At 42.2% G+C, this 15,079-nt stretch overlaps 1 protein-coding gene across 3 annotated transcripts in view; it reads right to left on the bottom strand.

The window, feature by feature from the left end:
- LOC116839881 (flavin-containing monooxygenase 3-like) overlaps positions 1-15,079 on the bottom strand; it is a 56,008-nt gene that overhangs the window by 2,475 nt on the left and 38,454 nt on the right. For all 3 annotated transcript variants that reach the window (XM_032806142.2, XM_032806143.2, XM_032806141.2), the window contains exons 3-8: positions 9,458-9,646; positions 8,187-8,349; positions 6,677-6,819; positions 5,970-6,169; positions 3,416-3,774; positions 3,047-3,119 (exon numbers count right to left, since the gene is read on the bottom strand). In XM_032806142.2, the coding sequence (XP_032662033.1) occupies positions 3,047-3,119; positions 3,416-3,774; positions 5,970-6,169; positions 6,677-6,819; positions 8,187-8,349; positions 9,458-9,646 (1,127 nt within the window). The remainder of the gene's footprint in view (positions 1-3,046; positions 3,120-3,415; positions 3,775-5,969; positions 6,170-6,676; positions 6,820-8,186; positions 8,350-9,457; positions 9,647-15,079) is intronic.

Below are 15,079 nucleotides of genomic sequence, written 5' to 3'. Positions count from 1 at the left end.
AAATCCACAGGGCCCTGAGCTGGAACCCGGAGTAGAGGGCGGGCCTGGGTTCCCCCCCAAACTTCCCAACTCCTGATCAGACACAGGAGGAATTGATCCAGACTGTGGGGGAGATCACTGAGGTGAGCAAATCTGCCAATAAGTGCAGGACCCACCAAGGTAGAGGAGGAACTTTGTCACAACTAATTAAACTCATGTTATAGGCAATAATTAATGAAATAACAGAATTTTCAATTAGAAAATACAATGCACCAGAACAGAAACCCCGCCATTGTATGTTCCCTGGTCAGTTTCTCATTTGCAGGCTCTGTAAGCCCAGGGTTTGGAGAAGAGAATCTTAGGATGTTTAGTTACATATTGAGCAAGTCTCTTGTGCAATCTTTGTTCACTGTTCTAAGAGTCATCTTAAATAAAGGCATGTATGTACTTATGTACTCCTTGATGCGATGTGCTGGCTTCTTGATTGAACAATTCTCTCTCCCCTCCTTTCTGGCTTACAGTCCCTTTGCTCAGACATTTTCACTATTTCCGTCACTTCACCTTGTCTACCTTAAGATGTTTTGTTTTACAGTCATTATTATTTCCTTCCTTGTGCTACAGCTCACTTCCTCCTTGTTTCTTAAGTCTGTGTCCCTTTAATTAGAGTTTCTTTTATTGCTGCTTATTTTCCCCACATTCATTCTTGCTTTACCTTTCTCAGTTTTCTAACACTCTTTTTCTAATAATTTCTTAGATTACTTAGAGACACAGTCTTTTTCCCTCATTTAACTGTACTTTTCTTCCTTTAACTTTTCCTTTTTTCCCTGTGTACCACTGTCTTGCCTCTTTCTAGGCTCTGTCCCTGTTGTGGCTCTCTCTTCTCTTCTTGTGGTCTTGGTCTTTCTTGCCCTTTCTGAACAGGACTGTCTTCCTTTCAGCTCTGTCACCATTGCCCCTCCGATGATGCAACTTAGCTCCCCGCTTTCTGCATCCCTTCTTCTCTGGTGCCAGTTGCTGCCTCACTCACTACTAGCCTTGCTCTCTTCCACTGCTCTTTTGCCCCAGCAGCCTCCAGTGCAGGTGGGGTGTTACACCAGTGTGACAAGGGTACTCTGCACTACTGTTCACTAGAAATGGCCCTGAGACCCTAAACTTCTTCTGCTCTATGCCTTCTTGGATCCAAATACCTAGCCCTGAGGACACACCCATGTCAACACTACAATCTGGCTTTGTAAGGGATGCAAAAGCAAGTACATTGGCTAGCAGGAGTACTACAAATAAGACCACACTCTGTTAACTCCAGTGAGAGTTGTCCATTTGTTATAGATCATATGATTCTCTCACCTCATATTTTAAAGGTGATGTAAGCTCATGAGCAGATAGGTAGGTTTGCCAACTCTCCAGGATTGTCCTGGAGTCTCCAGGAATTAATCTTTAATTAAAGATTATGTCATGTGATAAAATCTCCAGGAATTCATCCACCTGAAATTGGCAACCCCACCAGCAAGGGAGTTCAAATAAAGCCCTGATGCCAGGTCAGTTCAAGTCCCTTTCCTCAGGGCCAGCTTTCTCAACAGAAAGAAGATTCCAAAACAGGATCAAAGTAACAGAGAACAGTTGGTAACAACTGACAGCTTTCCAGATGACAGCAAACTGGGAGGGGAGAGGACATTTGCACTTAGGTAGGTTCTCTTGTGACAGCTTCCCTTTCTTTTATAGCCCCACCCTGAAAAAATCACATGATGGGCAGAGAACCAGAGGGAACTGTTGAAGACCAAAGGTATAACTGGGTTCAAAAAAGAATTAGAGAAGTTTCTGGAGCATAGGTCCATCAATGGCTATAGCCAAGACAGCCAGGTAAGGAACCCCATGTTCTGGATGTACCTAAACCTCTCACTGCCAGAAGCTCAGAGTGGATCACTCCATAAATTTCCCTGTTCTGTTCATTGCCCCTGAAACACCTGGCATTGGCCACTGACAGGATACTGGGCTAGACCGAGCTTTGGTCTGACGCAGCATGGCCATTCTTATGTTCTGCTTGTAACCCCTTCCATGAGTGCACTTACGGAGTGCCTGTATATTTTGTCCCTGGTGAGAAGATGCCTATAATAATGGACTGTCCCCTCAGACTGGAACTAACCCTGCTGGTCAGGAACTGAATTTGCATTTTGCAGGGAATTCCAGGATTTTGAAAAAATCATTAATTCTGAATTGGAATGAAAAGTCAAATTTCAAAATGTGCCGCAAAATTAAAAGTTTTAGCTTCAGATCAAGGTTGTATTTTGATTTTGACTCTGCTTTATCTTGTCTTTTATAAAATAACACAATTGTGAAAACATTAAAAATGTAACATAAAATAAAAATACATTTCAAATAAAAAGTAATTCCAAAATTGAAAACTCAGAAAGTTCCAGTCCAATAAGGTTGGATTTTGACTGTCAGAAATGACACACTCTCACAGAATGTTTCAAGTTTAACAGATCCACATTTTCTGACAGAAAAACGCCCCATTGGAAATTTTCTGACCAGCTATCTACCCAATACAACTCCCGCTGAAGTAAAGGGAAATGCTTCTATTTACTTTAATGAGGACTGGGGGTCAGGCCTGTAAACAGGATTCTCCACCATTCTGAGGGTAGCTACACACTATCAGAGTGAGAGAGGTTCAGAACAATGGGGTATGGGCAGGGGGGTGCTGAATACTTGTTGAGGAGGCCACAGGGTTTTTAATGATCCTGAACCTGGTGCTGCAGAAGTTTTTCCTCTGTTGTATTTATTTGGTGGGCCAAATCGGGGAGAACCAAGTTCCCAGGCTGAGGAGAGCATGTTATATACAATATTTGGGATGTGTGCTGGGGTGGGAAGTGGGAGTTTAAAAAAGTGGCTCATTGGAGAAAGCCACTCGCTTATTGGATGACAAGTTGTCATAATGTATCTGACAGAGCATATGCATTACAGAGATGAGACCATAACATTATGTCAGGTTTATACAGAAAAGAAGGCGGTGGTGGCCTTTTTCATGCACACAGAGCTCGAAGGGCTACCTGAGAACTGCAGTTGCACTTACCATTTGAGCTTTTTCCCCATTTTTTCATCAATATCTTCCATCATGTCATTCACTGGGGGAAGCTTATATAACCCTAGAAAAGAACAGGTAGGAGGTCACTAGTTGATTCCATCTCCTAAGTAATAAAATACTCCTCCAGCCCCTCACCCATGCACTCAGTTAAACCAGCCATACTCCCACTGATCTACAACTTCTGGGGTGAGCAGCCCTAGTAAATCCCATGAGGTCTGCAGGTGTACAAATGTATCCCTGCTTCTCTTTTTGGACCAGATGCCTAGCTTGAATCTGCAAGGAGCTATAGGTTGCATTCTCACAGACAAGCTCATCTGGGATGGTTCTCCGCCGCCCGCCCTAGTTTCCTTCACCTACCCTTAAACACTCTTATAGCCCAGCGAGCTTGGAGATCTGATGTTGGAATAATTGCACCAAGTGACTGGATCAGGCCAATGACAGCCAGGGTTGGCTTCTCGAGTCGAGGAGGAAGGATGCCCTTGTACAAGGTGACCTCGTTGTCTCTGCATTTGATGATGGCGTTGTCTGCCATGAAGGGGTAGGAGTAGCTGTAGCCTGTTGCAAAGATGACAAAATCAATGTTTTCCTGCACAGTCCCATCCTGAAATATAGCTGAGGTTTCCGTGAATTCCTTCACATTGGGTTTCATCACCACTGTTCCACATGTGATGCGGCTCGGGAGATCATCATTGAATACTGGCTCTTTACGGTTGGCTCTAGAAAGAAAGAAAAGCACAGCGGCTTTAGTATAAAGTGCTGCCTGTCTCCTGGCTAGGAGAAGCAGAGAGATCACTGTGTTTCTGTACTAACCCTTTCTCCTTGAGCCTATGGTTATTCATCGCCAGTGCTCCACAGTATTAATTCCTGTACTTGCCAGCTTGCTACCTCCCAACACTACCACTCAAGCATGAGCTGATTTACATGGCATTGCTGGAGTACCTCTTCTTTGTAATGTAAGGCTGCAGACAGGATCACTTTAGCAATGAAGGTTTTTATCCTTTAAAGCTCAAGGAACCCTCTTTCTCATAGTAATTGCTTTAAGTCTGAATAAATAATTCACAATTAATTTTGAATCTTTCTTTTGCTTATGGGATATCCATGAATGGATCATGATTTCCTCAGAATCTACCGTTTTAAATTATTCAACATTCTTTTTTTGTGTTTTAAAAATACCCAACCTATGGCTGGATTGGAAACAGCTTCACAAGTCGTTTGTATTCTAAATTTGCTATTCGAACCCAGATTTGGTCAGATAAGTCACATGGTATTGTTTGTATGCCCTGGTAAATTGGGGCATAAGCATTTCTGGCATGCATGCTCATAGACATGAATTTAAAAGCCAGTTTCCACAAACAGGTCTGAATGCAATTTTGAAGTTTCCTTTACAAAAATATCGGTACCAATAAACTCATTTTTGTGGGACAGGAACCATCATTTGGTCTGTGTTTGTACAGCACCCAGCACAATGGGGTCCTGGGCCAGGACTAGGGCTTCTAGGTACTACTGTAATACACATGATGAATGAATATTTGTGAGAAGCAAAACATGTAAATATTGATAAATCAAATTTATTTAAAATTTGAATAAAACAATTTTTTTTCAATATTTGGGCCAACTTTGAGTTCTAATAATCTGGACGCTGTCTTTTTATATGTATTATAATTGACATTTAATTATGAGAGAAACTAGGGGGGGGAGGTAATATCTTTTATTGGACCCACTTTCTGCTTGTGAAAGAGAGCAGCTTTCGTGCTACACCTAGCATTTCTGGTCTGGAAAAGGTAATCTGGTGAACATTCTGATGACCTCTTCCATATTGAAGAAGAGCTCTGTGTAAGCTCGAAAGCTTGTCTTTTTTCACCAATAGAAGTTGGTCCAATAAAAGATATTTTCTCATCCATCTTGTCTCTCTCAAATCCTGGGACCACATGGTTGCAACAACACAGCATGCATCACATAATTACAGCTGTCCCTTGAAACAGGATCTGCTAACTCACTTTTGAGATTTGGTGACATCACTATGGTATTGTGTCTAGCTGAAAAATAAAACCTATTGTTGCCAGTGTTTGAGTTACTTGACCCTAAACAATGAGATTGGGTCCACTGATCTCCATATACTGAACAATGTATGGAATACTGCATGTTTCCCATTCTTTCAGCTAGAGCTAAAACTAAGATCATCGCCATGGTGCAATGAGGTTTAAAAGCAAAGTCAGTCCAAACATGGACTTCACTGGCATTCTGAAGTCCCTGCCAATACTTGGGATGTTTCAGAAGTAAATTAATCTTTGAATTACCTACTAAAGGTAGTGATGTGTTTTTGGCTTTAGGCAAAGAAGTGGATGTTGTTTAAAAAAGTATGTAGTGTAATTGTAGCGGTGTCAGTCTCAGGATATTAGGGAGATGAAGCTGGGGGAGGGAATATCTTCTATTGGGCCAACTTCTGCTGGTGAGAGAGACAAGCTTTTGAGACACAGAGCTCGAAAAGGTCTCTCTCACTGACAGAAGTTGTTTCTCTAATGGCTTAGGAAAGACATTGCTGTACTGGACCAGACTTAGTCCTGATAGTTTGGAGTCCCATCTCCAACAACAATGCATGATAGCATAGCAAACTAGCCATGTGCACCTCTCCGGCTGCATAACTCTGAGCCCATATGGATTAGAAGGGATGGAGGATTCTTTCCTACTCTTGCGAACAAATCCATATGGCTCCTGAAGTGTGAGATTCCATTCACTTGTCCTGAGCTCTTATTTTTAAGCTAACCTGCTATAACCTGCTGCCTGATGAGAAGAAAGTACATGGATGCTACCAGTAGAGTGCAACCAGGACACACTGTGCTGCCTTTTCAAAAATGAGCAAGGCTTTGCCTTTCTCCTCAAATGCTTTGCAGGGAGAATCTCATAAAATTACCTGTTCAAAGGCATCAGGCCATAGTTCTCATGCTTAAACCACGTGTTCATCCTCCTCACGTACAGCCAGTCACTGACGGAGGTGGGAAGGAAATTGCTGAGAAAGGATTCAAAGCGAGTCACAATCAACATATCCCAGGGGTAGCCTTTGTCCCAGACACGACTCATCACCCAGGAGCCACTTCTAGAGCTGAGATAAACCTAAAAAAATAATGGAGAAAGCAGGGTGAGGCCATTACCATTCTAGAAAGGCATCTACAGCAGACTGATCACTGGTGGAATCCTCTTCACCACTGCAGTGCTCCAGTTTTACACCAGTGTCACCTCACGGACTTCACTGCACTTACGTTGGGGTAGAACTGGAGTGAAGCAGTGGTGAATCAGGCCCACTTCACACTTTTCCAGCTCCAGCCCAGAACTGATGGGAAGATATACTGCAAAGAAGCCTACATTTGCGGGAGTGACACCTACAGTGCTATGTGCTTGGCCTGCTCTTGATTACAATTTGTGCCACGTACTGTATTCCTCCGGCATGTGACCATTCTAAGCTTATTTTAAGGGTACGAACTTCAAAGTCACCTAGAAGACCTGGATACCTATTCCCATGAATTGGGTGTCCAAATCCATGATGAGACCACTTTGAAACCCTCAATTATTGTACCTCAATAATGAGAACTAGCAACTCCACAGCAAGACAGGGAATTGTACCTGTGAGGCCGTGTGACTGAGTTCCACAGCAATGTCCGAACCAGAGTTTCCCAGTCCAATGACAAGCACTCTCTTCCCCTTGAATTTTTCCGGTTCCTTGTATTCCCGGCTGTGGAAGTAGCTACCTTTAAATTTCTTTAACCCTGAGGAAAAGTGGAAAGTAAAATGAGTTCATCTGGATATTTAAAGGGATAGATTTTACCCACTTGCGGCCAGACACCTTTGCAGTAATTTGTGGGGGTCGGCATTTAGTCTCTATCTGATTTCCACAGCAGATTTGCTCATTTCACAAGTCACAAAAAGGATGGTTCAAACTACTCATGCTACAAACTCCTCCTAGGCTTTGATAGATCAAGGAGGTTCTCTTTTGCCTTGGAAACAATCTAAGGCACAGGACCAGGAGGCAGTAGCACTGGTTCTGTGTCCAGCTCTTCCACCTTGTCTAGTTTTTCTGGTTTTTCGAAGTTCTGAGCAGCTGCAGATGGAGTAGTGGGTGCTCAGCAGCATAAAGGTTCTGCCACAGCATCTTAGTTGATTGCCACGTCAAGAAGCCAGTTGCTCCAATGAAATTGCAGATAGCAGAAGCACTCAGAGGTCACTGAGAGCAGAACCTGGCCCTGCACATTTTGCTGACATTTTTTGGTGAGACTTCCAACCTCAAGACAAGAGAACACTTGCTTGCTCAAAAAACCATTGCATTTGACAATAGGCCTTGATCATATGAGAGGATTTGAATTGTTAATATGAACAAAGGACAGAACAAAATCCCCAGAAACAACCTCTCCAAGTTGTTCTAAAGAGATTAATCCTGTGCTTTCATAATGCCCTGCCAAATAATAAAATTTGATGACTATATCATTGCATAATGTTTCTCTAAACAAAAAGCTAGGGTTTATATATCGTAATCGCTAACATTGTATTTGACAATTATATGGTCTTGGTTTTTAATACTGCTTATAGTTCTGAATTAAACAGTTATTAAGAAAGCCTGGCAAGTTTTTAAAGCTATAATTAGAACAAATTGAAAAATGCTTATTTTTTGTGGGTGATGTCTTGTATTGGATTAACTTCTGTGGGTGAGAGAGACAAGTTTACAAGCCACACAAAGCTCTTATGCAGGTCTGCAAGGCTCGAAAGTGTCTCTCTCACAACAGGAATTGGTCCAATAAAAGATATGACCTCCCTCACCTTGTCTCGCTAATATCTTGGGACTGACACAGCTACAGCTACAAGGCATACAACATATTTTTTGTGTGAAATTGTAAAATTATTTTACACAATTTTCTGCAATTTTGTTTTGAATTTCCTATGAAAGAGAGGAAACTGAAATGATTTTGTTTTCAAAAAATCATTATTAGTACAAATTTTCAGGTTTTGGTGAAGTTTTTGAAAACTGAATTTGTTTCCAAAAATACAGTTTTTTTCAATTAAAAAAACCTCCCCAATGTGCTGATGAAAATGTTTTGACTAGTCCTTGCTATAATATATGCACTGAACACACACAACTCACCAGGGAAGCAATCAACTGGGAAATTTGGATACACATGATGCCCCGAACAAACCATAACTGCATCAAATACAGCTGACTCCTCCTTCCCGTCCCGTTTTGTAATAACATCCCACTGTCCGGTGACTGGGAAATCGGGGCGTTTTTTTATACTGCTGACCATAGTCTTAAAAGAAACAAACACATCAGTTTGTATTTATTGACACATGATTCTCCAGGCAGATAGCTTTGTAAGTGTCATCGGTCATACTGGATTCACAGTACAGAGCTGGGTGAAATCTTGGCTCCAGTGAAGTCCACAGGAGTTTTGCCATTGACATTAATAGGGCCACTATTAATCAAGTGTAAGAGCTAAGGAACTGGCCTTGACCCCAATAACAACATGTCAAATTATTTTGATTCTCCTGCCTGGCATTCTCTTACTGCTTTGCCAAAGCGATACCTTACAAAGATGGAAGTCAGTTACAGAGATGTGTTTTCAGTGATATACCGTTCTTAGAAGGTAAGCTCTTTGGGGCAAGGACTGTCTTTCTGTTCTGTGTTTGTACAGCTCCTAGCACAATGGGGTCCTGGTCCATGCCTGGGGTCCTACGTGCTATTGCAATAAAGATAAATAATAATAATAATCACTTTGAGCTGGGTGACCTTTTGGAATCAGAGTTGGACAAATGTAGCCTTTTGATATGTGTTTACCCAATAGCAGACTGATTTTCACAGGTCTCTTCATTATTAAAACTCAGTCAATTAATGTTTCTGGTAAATTTCAGCCCATGAATGGATTGCTCAGGACCAGTTTTTTGCTATACCTAATTCACTGTTCTTGCTGTGTGATGTCGTCTAAGCCACATGGGATTGTTTTGATTGGATGACCGAAACATTTATTTTATAAACAGGAGGAAGGCTTAACTCATATTTAATCCCTGTGCGTCTCCTTGTCTAACATTCAATTATTCCACCACCAAAATATCGTGTACATAGAAGTCAGACTCAGAGGGGATGTTTTGAGAAGCACAGTGTGACCCACTTGCCCTTGTGAATTACCAGCAGACAGACTGATTATATTTGTGGTTACTCTGAATTAGTCAGTTAAGTCCTGATGGTGCCCGTCTAAGGAGGTCAGTAGGGGTAGAACTGCAGCCTCTGCCCTCAGAGGAACAAGGGGCTGGGAGTGAGTTACCCCACCACTAGGAGCCACTCTTCTAACGGGGACACGAAGTAGGTAAAGCCATGGCTCCGGCCCTCCATGCACTGGCTGTAGCAGCTCTAAGTCTTACCTTGAACTTTATATATTTTAAAAGAGCAAAGTGCTTGGCATACATCCTGATGTACTCTTGGAGCTTTGAATTGTGCATGTAATTTGGAAAATCATCAGGGAAAGGGAAGTCAGGGAAACACATCATTTCTTTGCAGGAGTTGGTGAACACAGAGCGGTAAATGCTAGCTCTGCCTTCCTCGGCACATTCCTACAGAGAAGAATAATAATTAACAAAACAGCAAAAACATTCGCACAGAAGGTGGCTGCAAGACTTGCTGTAACATGGTGGAGATTCACTCACTAAAGAATTAGCCACAGAGACACAATTCTCAGCTTATCTGGGATGCTTCATCCAGCGTTCCTGCACACATAAGATGAGAAGCGTGAGCTGATAATGAGTTACAGTGTTATACCAATGTTGCCAACTTGCAACATTTTGTGTTTATTTTAAAGCCCCCGCTCCTGGAAGCAAGTGATGACATGAGAATCTAATCCTTCATTTTTTAACAGAGTAAGCTGTAGCCCATTGTTGCAGAGAAAAGTTTGAAAATGTGATCTGAGCGTCCCCTGGAGGCAAGTAAGAAGAACCCCAGATTTACCATTTTAAAAAAATCATGATTTTTATGCCAATCTCGTGATCTTTTCAGGCCTGATTTATGATTTTTGAACACCTGGGGTTAGCAACACTGGGTTATTTGGAGATGTGCCATTGTAACCCATGTTCTGTGTGCATGCCATCTTCTCCTCTCTATCTGGGTGAGTCTGCTGTGACTCTTCAGCTCCAGGTGGGGAAACTCATCCTTTTAGCTCCTGAGGTACCTGCCTGGTTTGAACTCCAGTGCGCTAGTCAAAATGTCGACTATCCCACAATTACAGAGAAATATGCTAGAAGGTCAAAATTCCCATTGACTTCAATGGGAGAGGATCAGACCCCTAAGCCCCAATTCTACAAGGCACTTAAGCACATTTTGCTGAATAGGGGTGGACCTGAGTATGTATTTCAAATTAAGCAGATGCTTAAATCCCATCTTCAATGGGATTAAAATTAAATGTGTTTTTTAGTACTTTGCTGAATCAGGGCCCATGTATTTACCATGTAGTTACAGACTACAGAATTTACCAGTCAAATCCCACTAAGGACGGACAGAAATGTTTGGTATAAAAATAAATCCAGTCAAGAAAGAGGACTCCAAGCTTTAATATAATAGATGTACAGAAGTGCTGTTGTCTTCTCCAATCCTACGCTCCTTTCATAGCGTCTCTCAGATTCTATCACAGGCAGGGAAGAAAGAACATATGCATAACTTCAAATCAATACTCTTTAAAACAAAGTTGGAGGAAGTGTTGTCTGGGGAAGGTGACCACGAACCACAACTTGAGTTATATTCCCAGCTCTGCCACGGGCCAGCTGTGAAATTTTGCGAAAGTTATTTCACTGCTGAGAGATACAAGGCTGCTGTGACTCAGTTTTCCAATCTATAAAAGGGGGATAATAATACTACGCTAGCTAAGATCACTTTAAGATCCTCAGATGAAAGACTCTAAACAGATGCAGACTATTATAATCAAATTCTCCTCCATTTACTGGCTGAGACCATAGTTCAGGTCTTCAGGAGGTCTGTGGTTTCTTTGCTGCAGAGAGCTGCTAACATAAAACCAATGGTCAAAGCAGGGCAAGGAATTTGGCTCCCCATCCCCTCTGCTCCACCAACACTCCCCTCCTTGTCTGCTTGTTCATCAGATTTTTGCACAATCCCCTCCTTCTTCGCAGCCACCTATGCCTGGTTCAATCTCTCTAAGCTCATCCACAAGGCCTCACCTGTCCCTATTTAAAGATCCACTTTTACTGTGCTGCCAATAGTGAACCTAACTGATGTGGATAAAGATCCTGATATAGCATTCCCCTTCCTCTAACTTCCTCCTGTTAGGAAGTTAGAGGAAGGAAACTTGACCAAGGCGTTGAGAAATAAAACGGGTGGGAAGAATCTTGCATTGGCAAGATGGGCATAAAATAGAGAGCCCCACTGATACTTCGCTGCTAAGCATTAATCTGATCAGTAGTTGGGAAGTTGCCAGTGACCTGAGCGTTAAAGTAGGCTGTTGCCAATTCATGCTGAGTGTTTAAAGTTACCTGATATGGGCGCATTTGGACTTGTGCTCTGCAAATGGGAATGTGAAGTAAAAAGGGTTATGTAATGAAAACAGAACAAAACACATAGTTCCCTATTAACAGGCAATGAGGCGCAAAAAAGGGAGTTAAACCCTTGTCAACTGCATGCTTCTTAGCTGGATTTTCGTTGCAAATACAGGAGTATCTTTACCTGTTGAGCTAAGGAGCTTTATAAACATTTGGGATGGGACCTGCTTTTATTCACCGCACTCAGTTTAAGAAATACAGGATCTCCCTAAAGTTCCTCTGCTTTGTCTCAGATGCTAACAGATTAATGACTCTTTGCGTGATAGCCTGGCTATTCTTAAGTGACAGGCAGAGAAACCACAACCCTGTTGTTTAAACACAATATCACTGTCAACAAGTCTGAACAAGTGATGGCCAGGAGAACTGCACAGTGAATTGTCTGCCAGGTGCAAAGCTTGGGGATCTCGAGGCATCTAGACAGACTTATGTGCAGTGCTGGGGAGGAGCCAGTGGTCATGGTACATGAAAGAACCAATGACATAGGGAAAGGTAGGAGAGAGTCACAAGAGTGAAAACCTTGCAAGCTTCATGGAAACTTTTTCAAAACACCAAAAAAGAAGCTCAAACTCAGCAGAGTCACTGGACAATCAAGATGCATAAGTAGCACTCAAAGAAGATAAGGCCATAATGGAGACGCTAAATGAATTCTTTGCATCAGTCTTCACTCATATATGAAATTGCAGAACTACTAACGTGTGTAGCTTATCACTTAGATCAGCCTCTGCACCATATGGCTGGCGGACAGCTAATGTGACACTGATTTTTTAAAAAGGCTCCAGAGGTGATCCTGGCAATTAAAGGCCTCTTTTTTGGTGTTTTCAAAAAGTTTCCATGAAGCTTGCAATCTTTTCACTCTTGTGACTGTTCCTTTTAATTTCTGTTTAACTAGCCTCCTCATATTTATGTAGTTCCCCTTTTTGAAGTAAAATGCTACTGTAGTTGGTTTATTTGGTATTTTCCCCCTATCAGGATGTTAAATTTAATTATATTATGGTCACTATTACCAAATGGTTCAGCTATATTCACCTCTTGGACCAGATCCTGTGTGCCATTTAGGACTAAATCAAGAATTGCCTCTCCCCTTGTGAATTCTAGGACTAATTCCTCCAAGAAGCAGTGATTAATGGTGTTTAGAAATTTATCTCTGCATCCTGTCCTGAGATGACATGTACCCAGTCAATATGGGGATAGTTGAAATACCCCATTATTGTTGGATTTTCTGTTTTTCTAGCCTCTCTAACGTTCCTGAGCATTTCACAATCACCATCCTAATCAAGTGGTCAGTAGTACATTCCTTCTCTATACTCTTTATTATTCAAGCATGGAATTTCTGTCCATAGAGATTCTGTGGGGTACAGTTTGATTCACTTAAAATGTTTATTCTATTTGACTTTATGCTTTCTTTCACACACAGTGCCACTCCTCCACCTGCAAGACCAACAATTCATTCCTATATATTTTGTACACTGGTAGGACTCTGTCCTATTGATTATCATAGTTCCCCCAAGGTTCTGTGATGCCTATTATATCAATATCCTCATTTGCTACTAGGCACCCATTTTAGTATTTAGACTTCTAGCATTTGTGTACAAGCACTCGTAAAACTTGTCCACATTTAGTTCTCTGCCCTCCTGTGGTGTAATTGTCTGGGACTCTTTTTCATTTGACTATTGCTCTTCAGTTCCTACCTGTACTTTGTCCTCTCCTCTCCACCAAGATATAGAGAATCCCCTTTCCACAGAGTTGGCACCTATGTCCTCTTTAATAAATCCTCCCTTAAGGGATGTCTCTGTCTGAACCATGAGCTCCTCCACACCAGCTTTCCCCCAGCCCTTAGTTTAAAAACTCCTCTGTGACCTTTTTAATTTTACATGCCAGCAATCTGGTTCTGTTCTGGTGTAGGTGGAGCCCATTCTTTCTGTACAGGCTCCTCCTTTCCCAAAAGGTTCTCCATTCCCTAATAAACCTAAATCCCTCCTCCCAGCACCATCATCTCATCCACACATTGAGCCCCTGCAGTTCTGCCTGCTTTACTAGCCCTGGTGGTGGAACTGGAACCATTTCAGAGAATGCTACTATGGAGGTCCTGGACTTCAATCCTAAATTTGGCCGCCAGGCTCTCTCTCCTACCTTTCCCTATGTCATTGGTTCTTTCATGTACCATGACCACTGGCTCCTCCCCAGCACTGCACATAAGTCTGTCTAGATGCCTCGAGATCCCCAAGCTTTGCACCTGGCAGACAATTCACTGTGCAGTTCTCCTGGCCATCACTTGTTCAGACTTGTTGACAGTGATATTGTGTTTAAACAACAGGGTTGTGGTTTCTCTGCCTGTCACTTAAGAATAGCCAGGCTATCACGCAAAGAGTCATTAATCTGTTAGCATCTGAGACAAAGCAGAGGAACTTTAGGGAGATCCTGTATTTCTTAAACTGAGTGCGGTGAATAAAAGCAGGTCCCATCCCAAATGTTTATAAAGCTCCTTAGCTCAACAGGTAAAGATACTCCTGTATTTGCAACGAAAATCCAGCTAAGAAGCATGCAGTTGACAAGGGTTTAACTCCCTTTTTTGCGCCTCATTGCCTGTTAATAGGGAACTATGTGTTTTGTTCTGTTTTCATTACATAACCCTTCTTACTTCACATTCCCATTTGCAGAGCACAAGTCCAAATGCACCCATATCAGGTAACTTTAAACACTCAGCATGAATTGGCAACAGCCTACTTTAACGCTCAGGTCACTGGCAACTTCCCAACTACTGATCAGATTAATGCTTAGCAGCGAAGTATCAGTGGGGCTCTCTATTTTATGCCCATCTTGCCAATGCAAGATTCTTCCCACCCGTTTTATTTCTCAACGCCTTGGTCAAGTTTTAAACCTCCTAGGAGATTAGTGCTTGCCCTGTAATAGATTGCAGTATGACATTCAGCCATTCACTGTCTCTAGGTACGCCTATACAGCAAAAAATAAAATAAACCCATGGCAGAGAATCTCGTAGCGTAGGCTACAGCACTAAACATAGCCACGTAGACTTTCTGGCTTGGGCTGGAGCTCTGTCTCTGAACCCCACCCCATGTTGAACAAGGGAGACAAGACTGGAACTCAAGCTGTGTGGAAGCCTGTTTGTTTTTCAGTAACATGTAGCTGTTTTCTTTAATAAATGCCTCCCAGTGAAGACAGTCAGCCATTCCATATATCATGCCACGCACCACTTCCCCTGTGAGACTAGTACACAACAAAATAGATCTGTCGGGATGTTCAGTCCAACTCTTTTTTTCTAAATTACATACTATTGCTCCCAGCTAGTTCCCCCTGTACCATCCTAACCAACTCCGGCCACAGCCTGCACCCACTGGAATCAATGGGATTTTTAGCACTAATTTCAATAGGGTGGCATTAGACCTTTGCATTTCACGAGCAGACAAAGCCAAATAGCCACACGTA

The sequence above is a fragment of the Chelonoidis abingdonii genome, chromosome 7, assembly GCF_003597395.2.
Source record: "Chelonoidis abingdonii isolate Lonesome George chromosome 7, CheloAbing_2.0, whole genome shotgun sequence".
Classification (NCBI taxonomy): Eukaryota; Metazoa; Chordata; order Testudines; family Testudinidae; genus Chelonoidis; species Chelonoidis abingdonii.
This window is presented reverse-complemented; position numbering and strand designations above follow the sequence as displayed.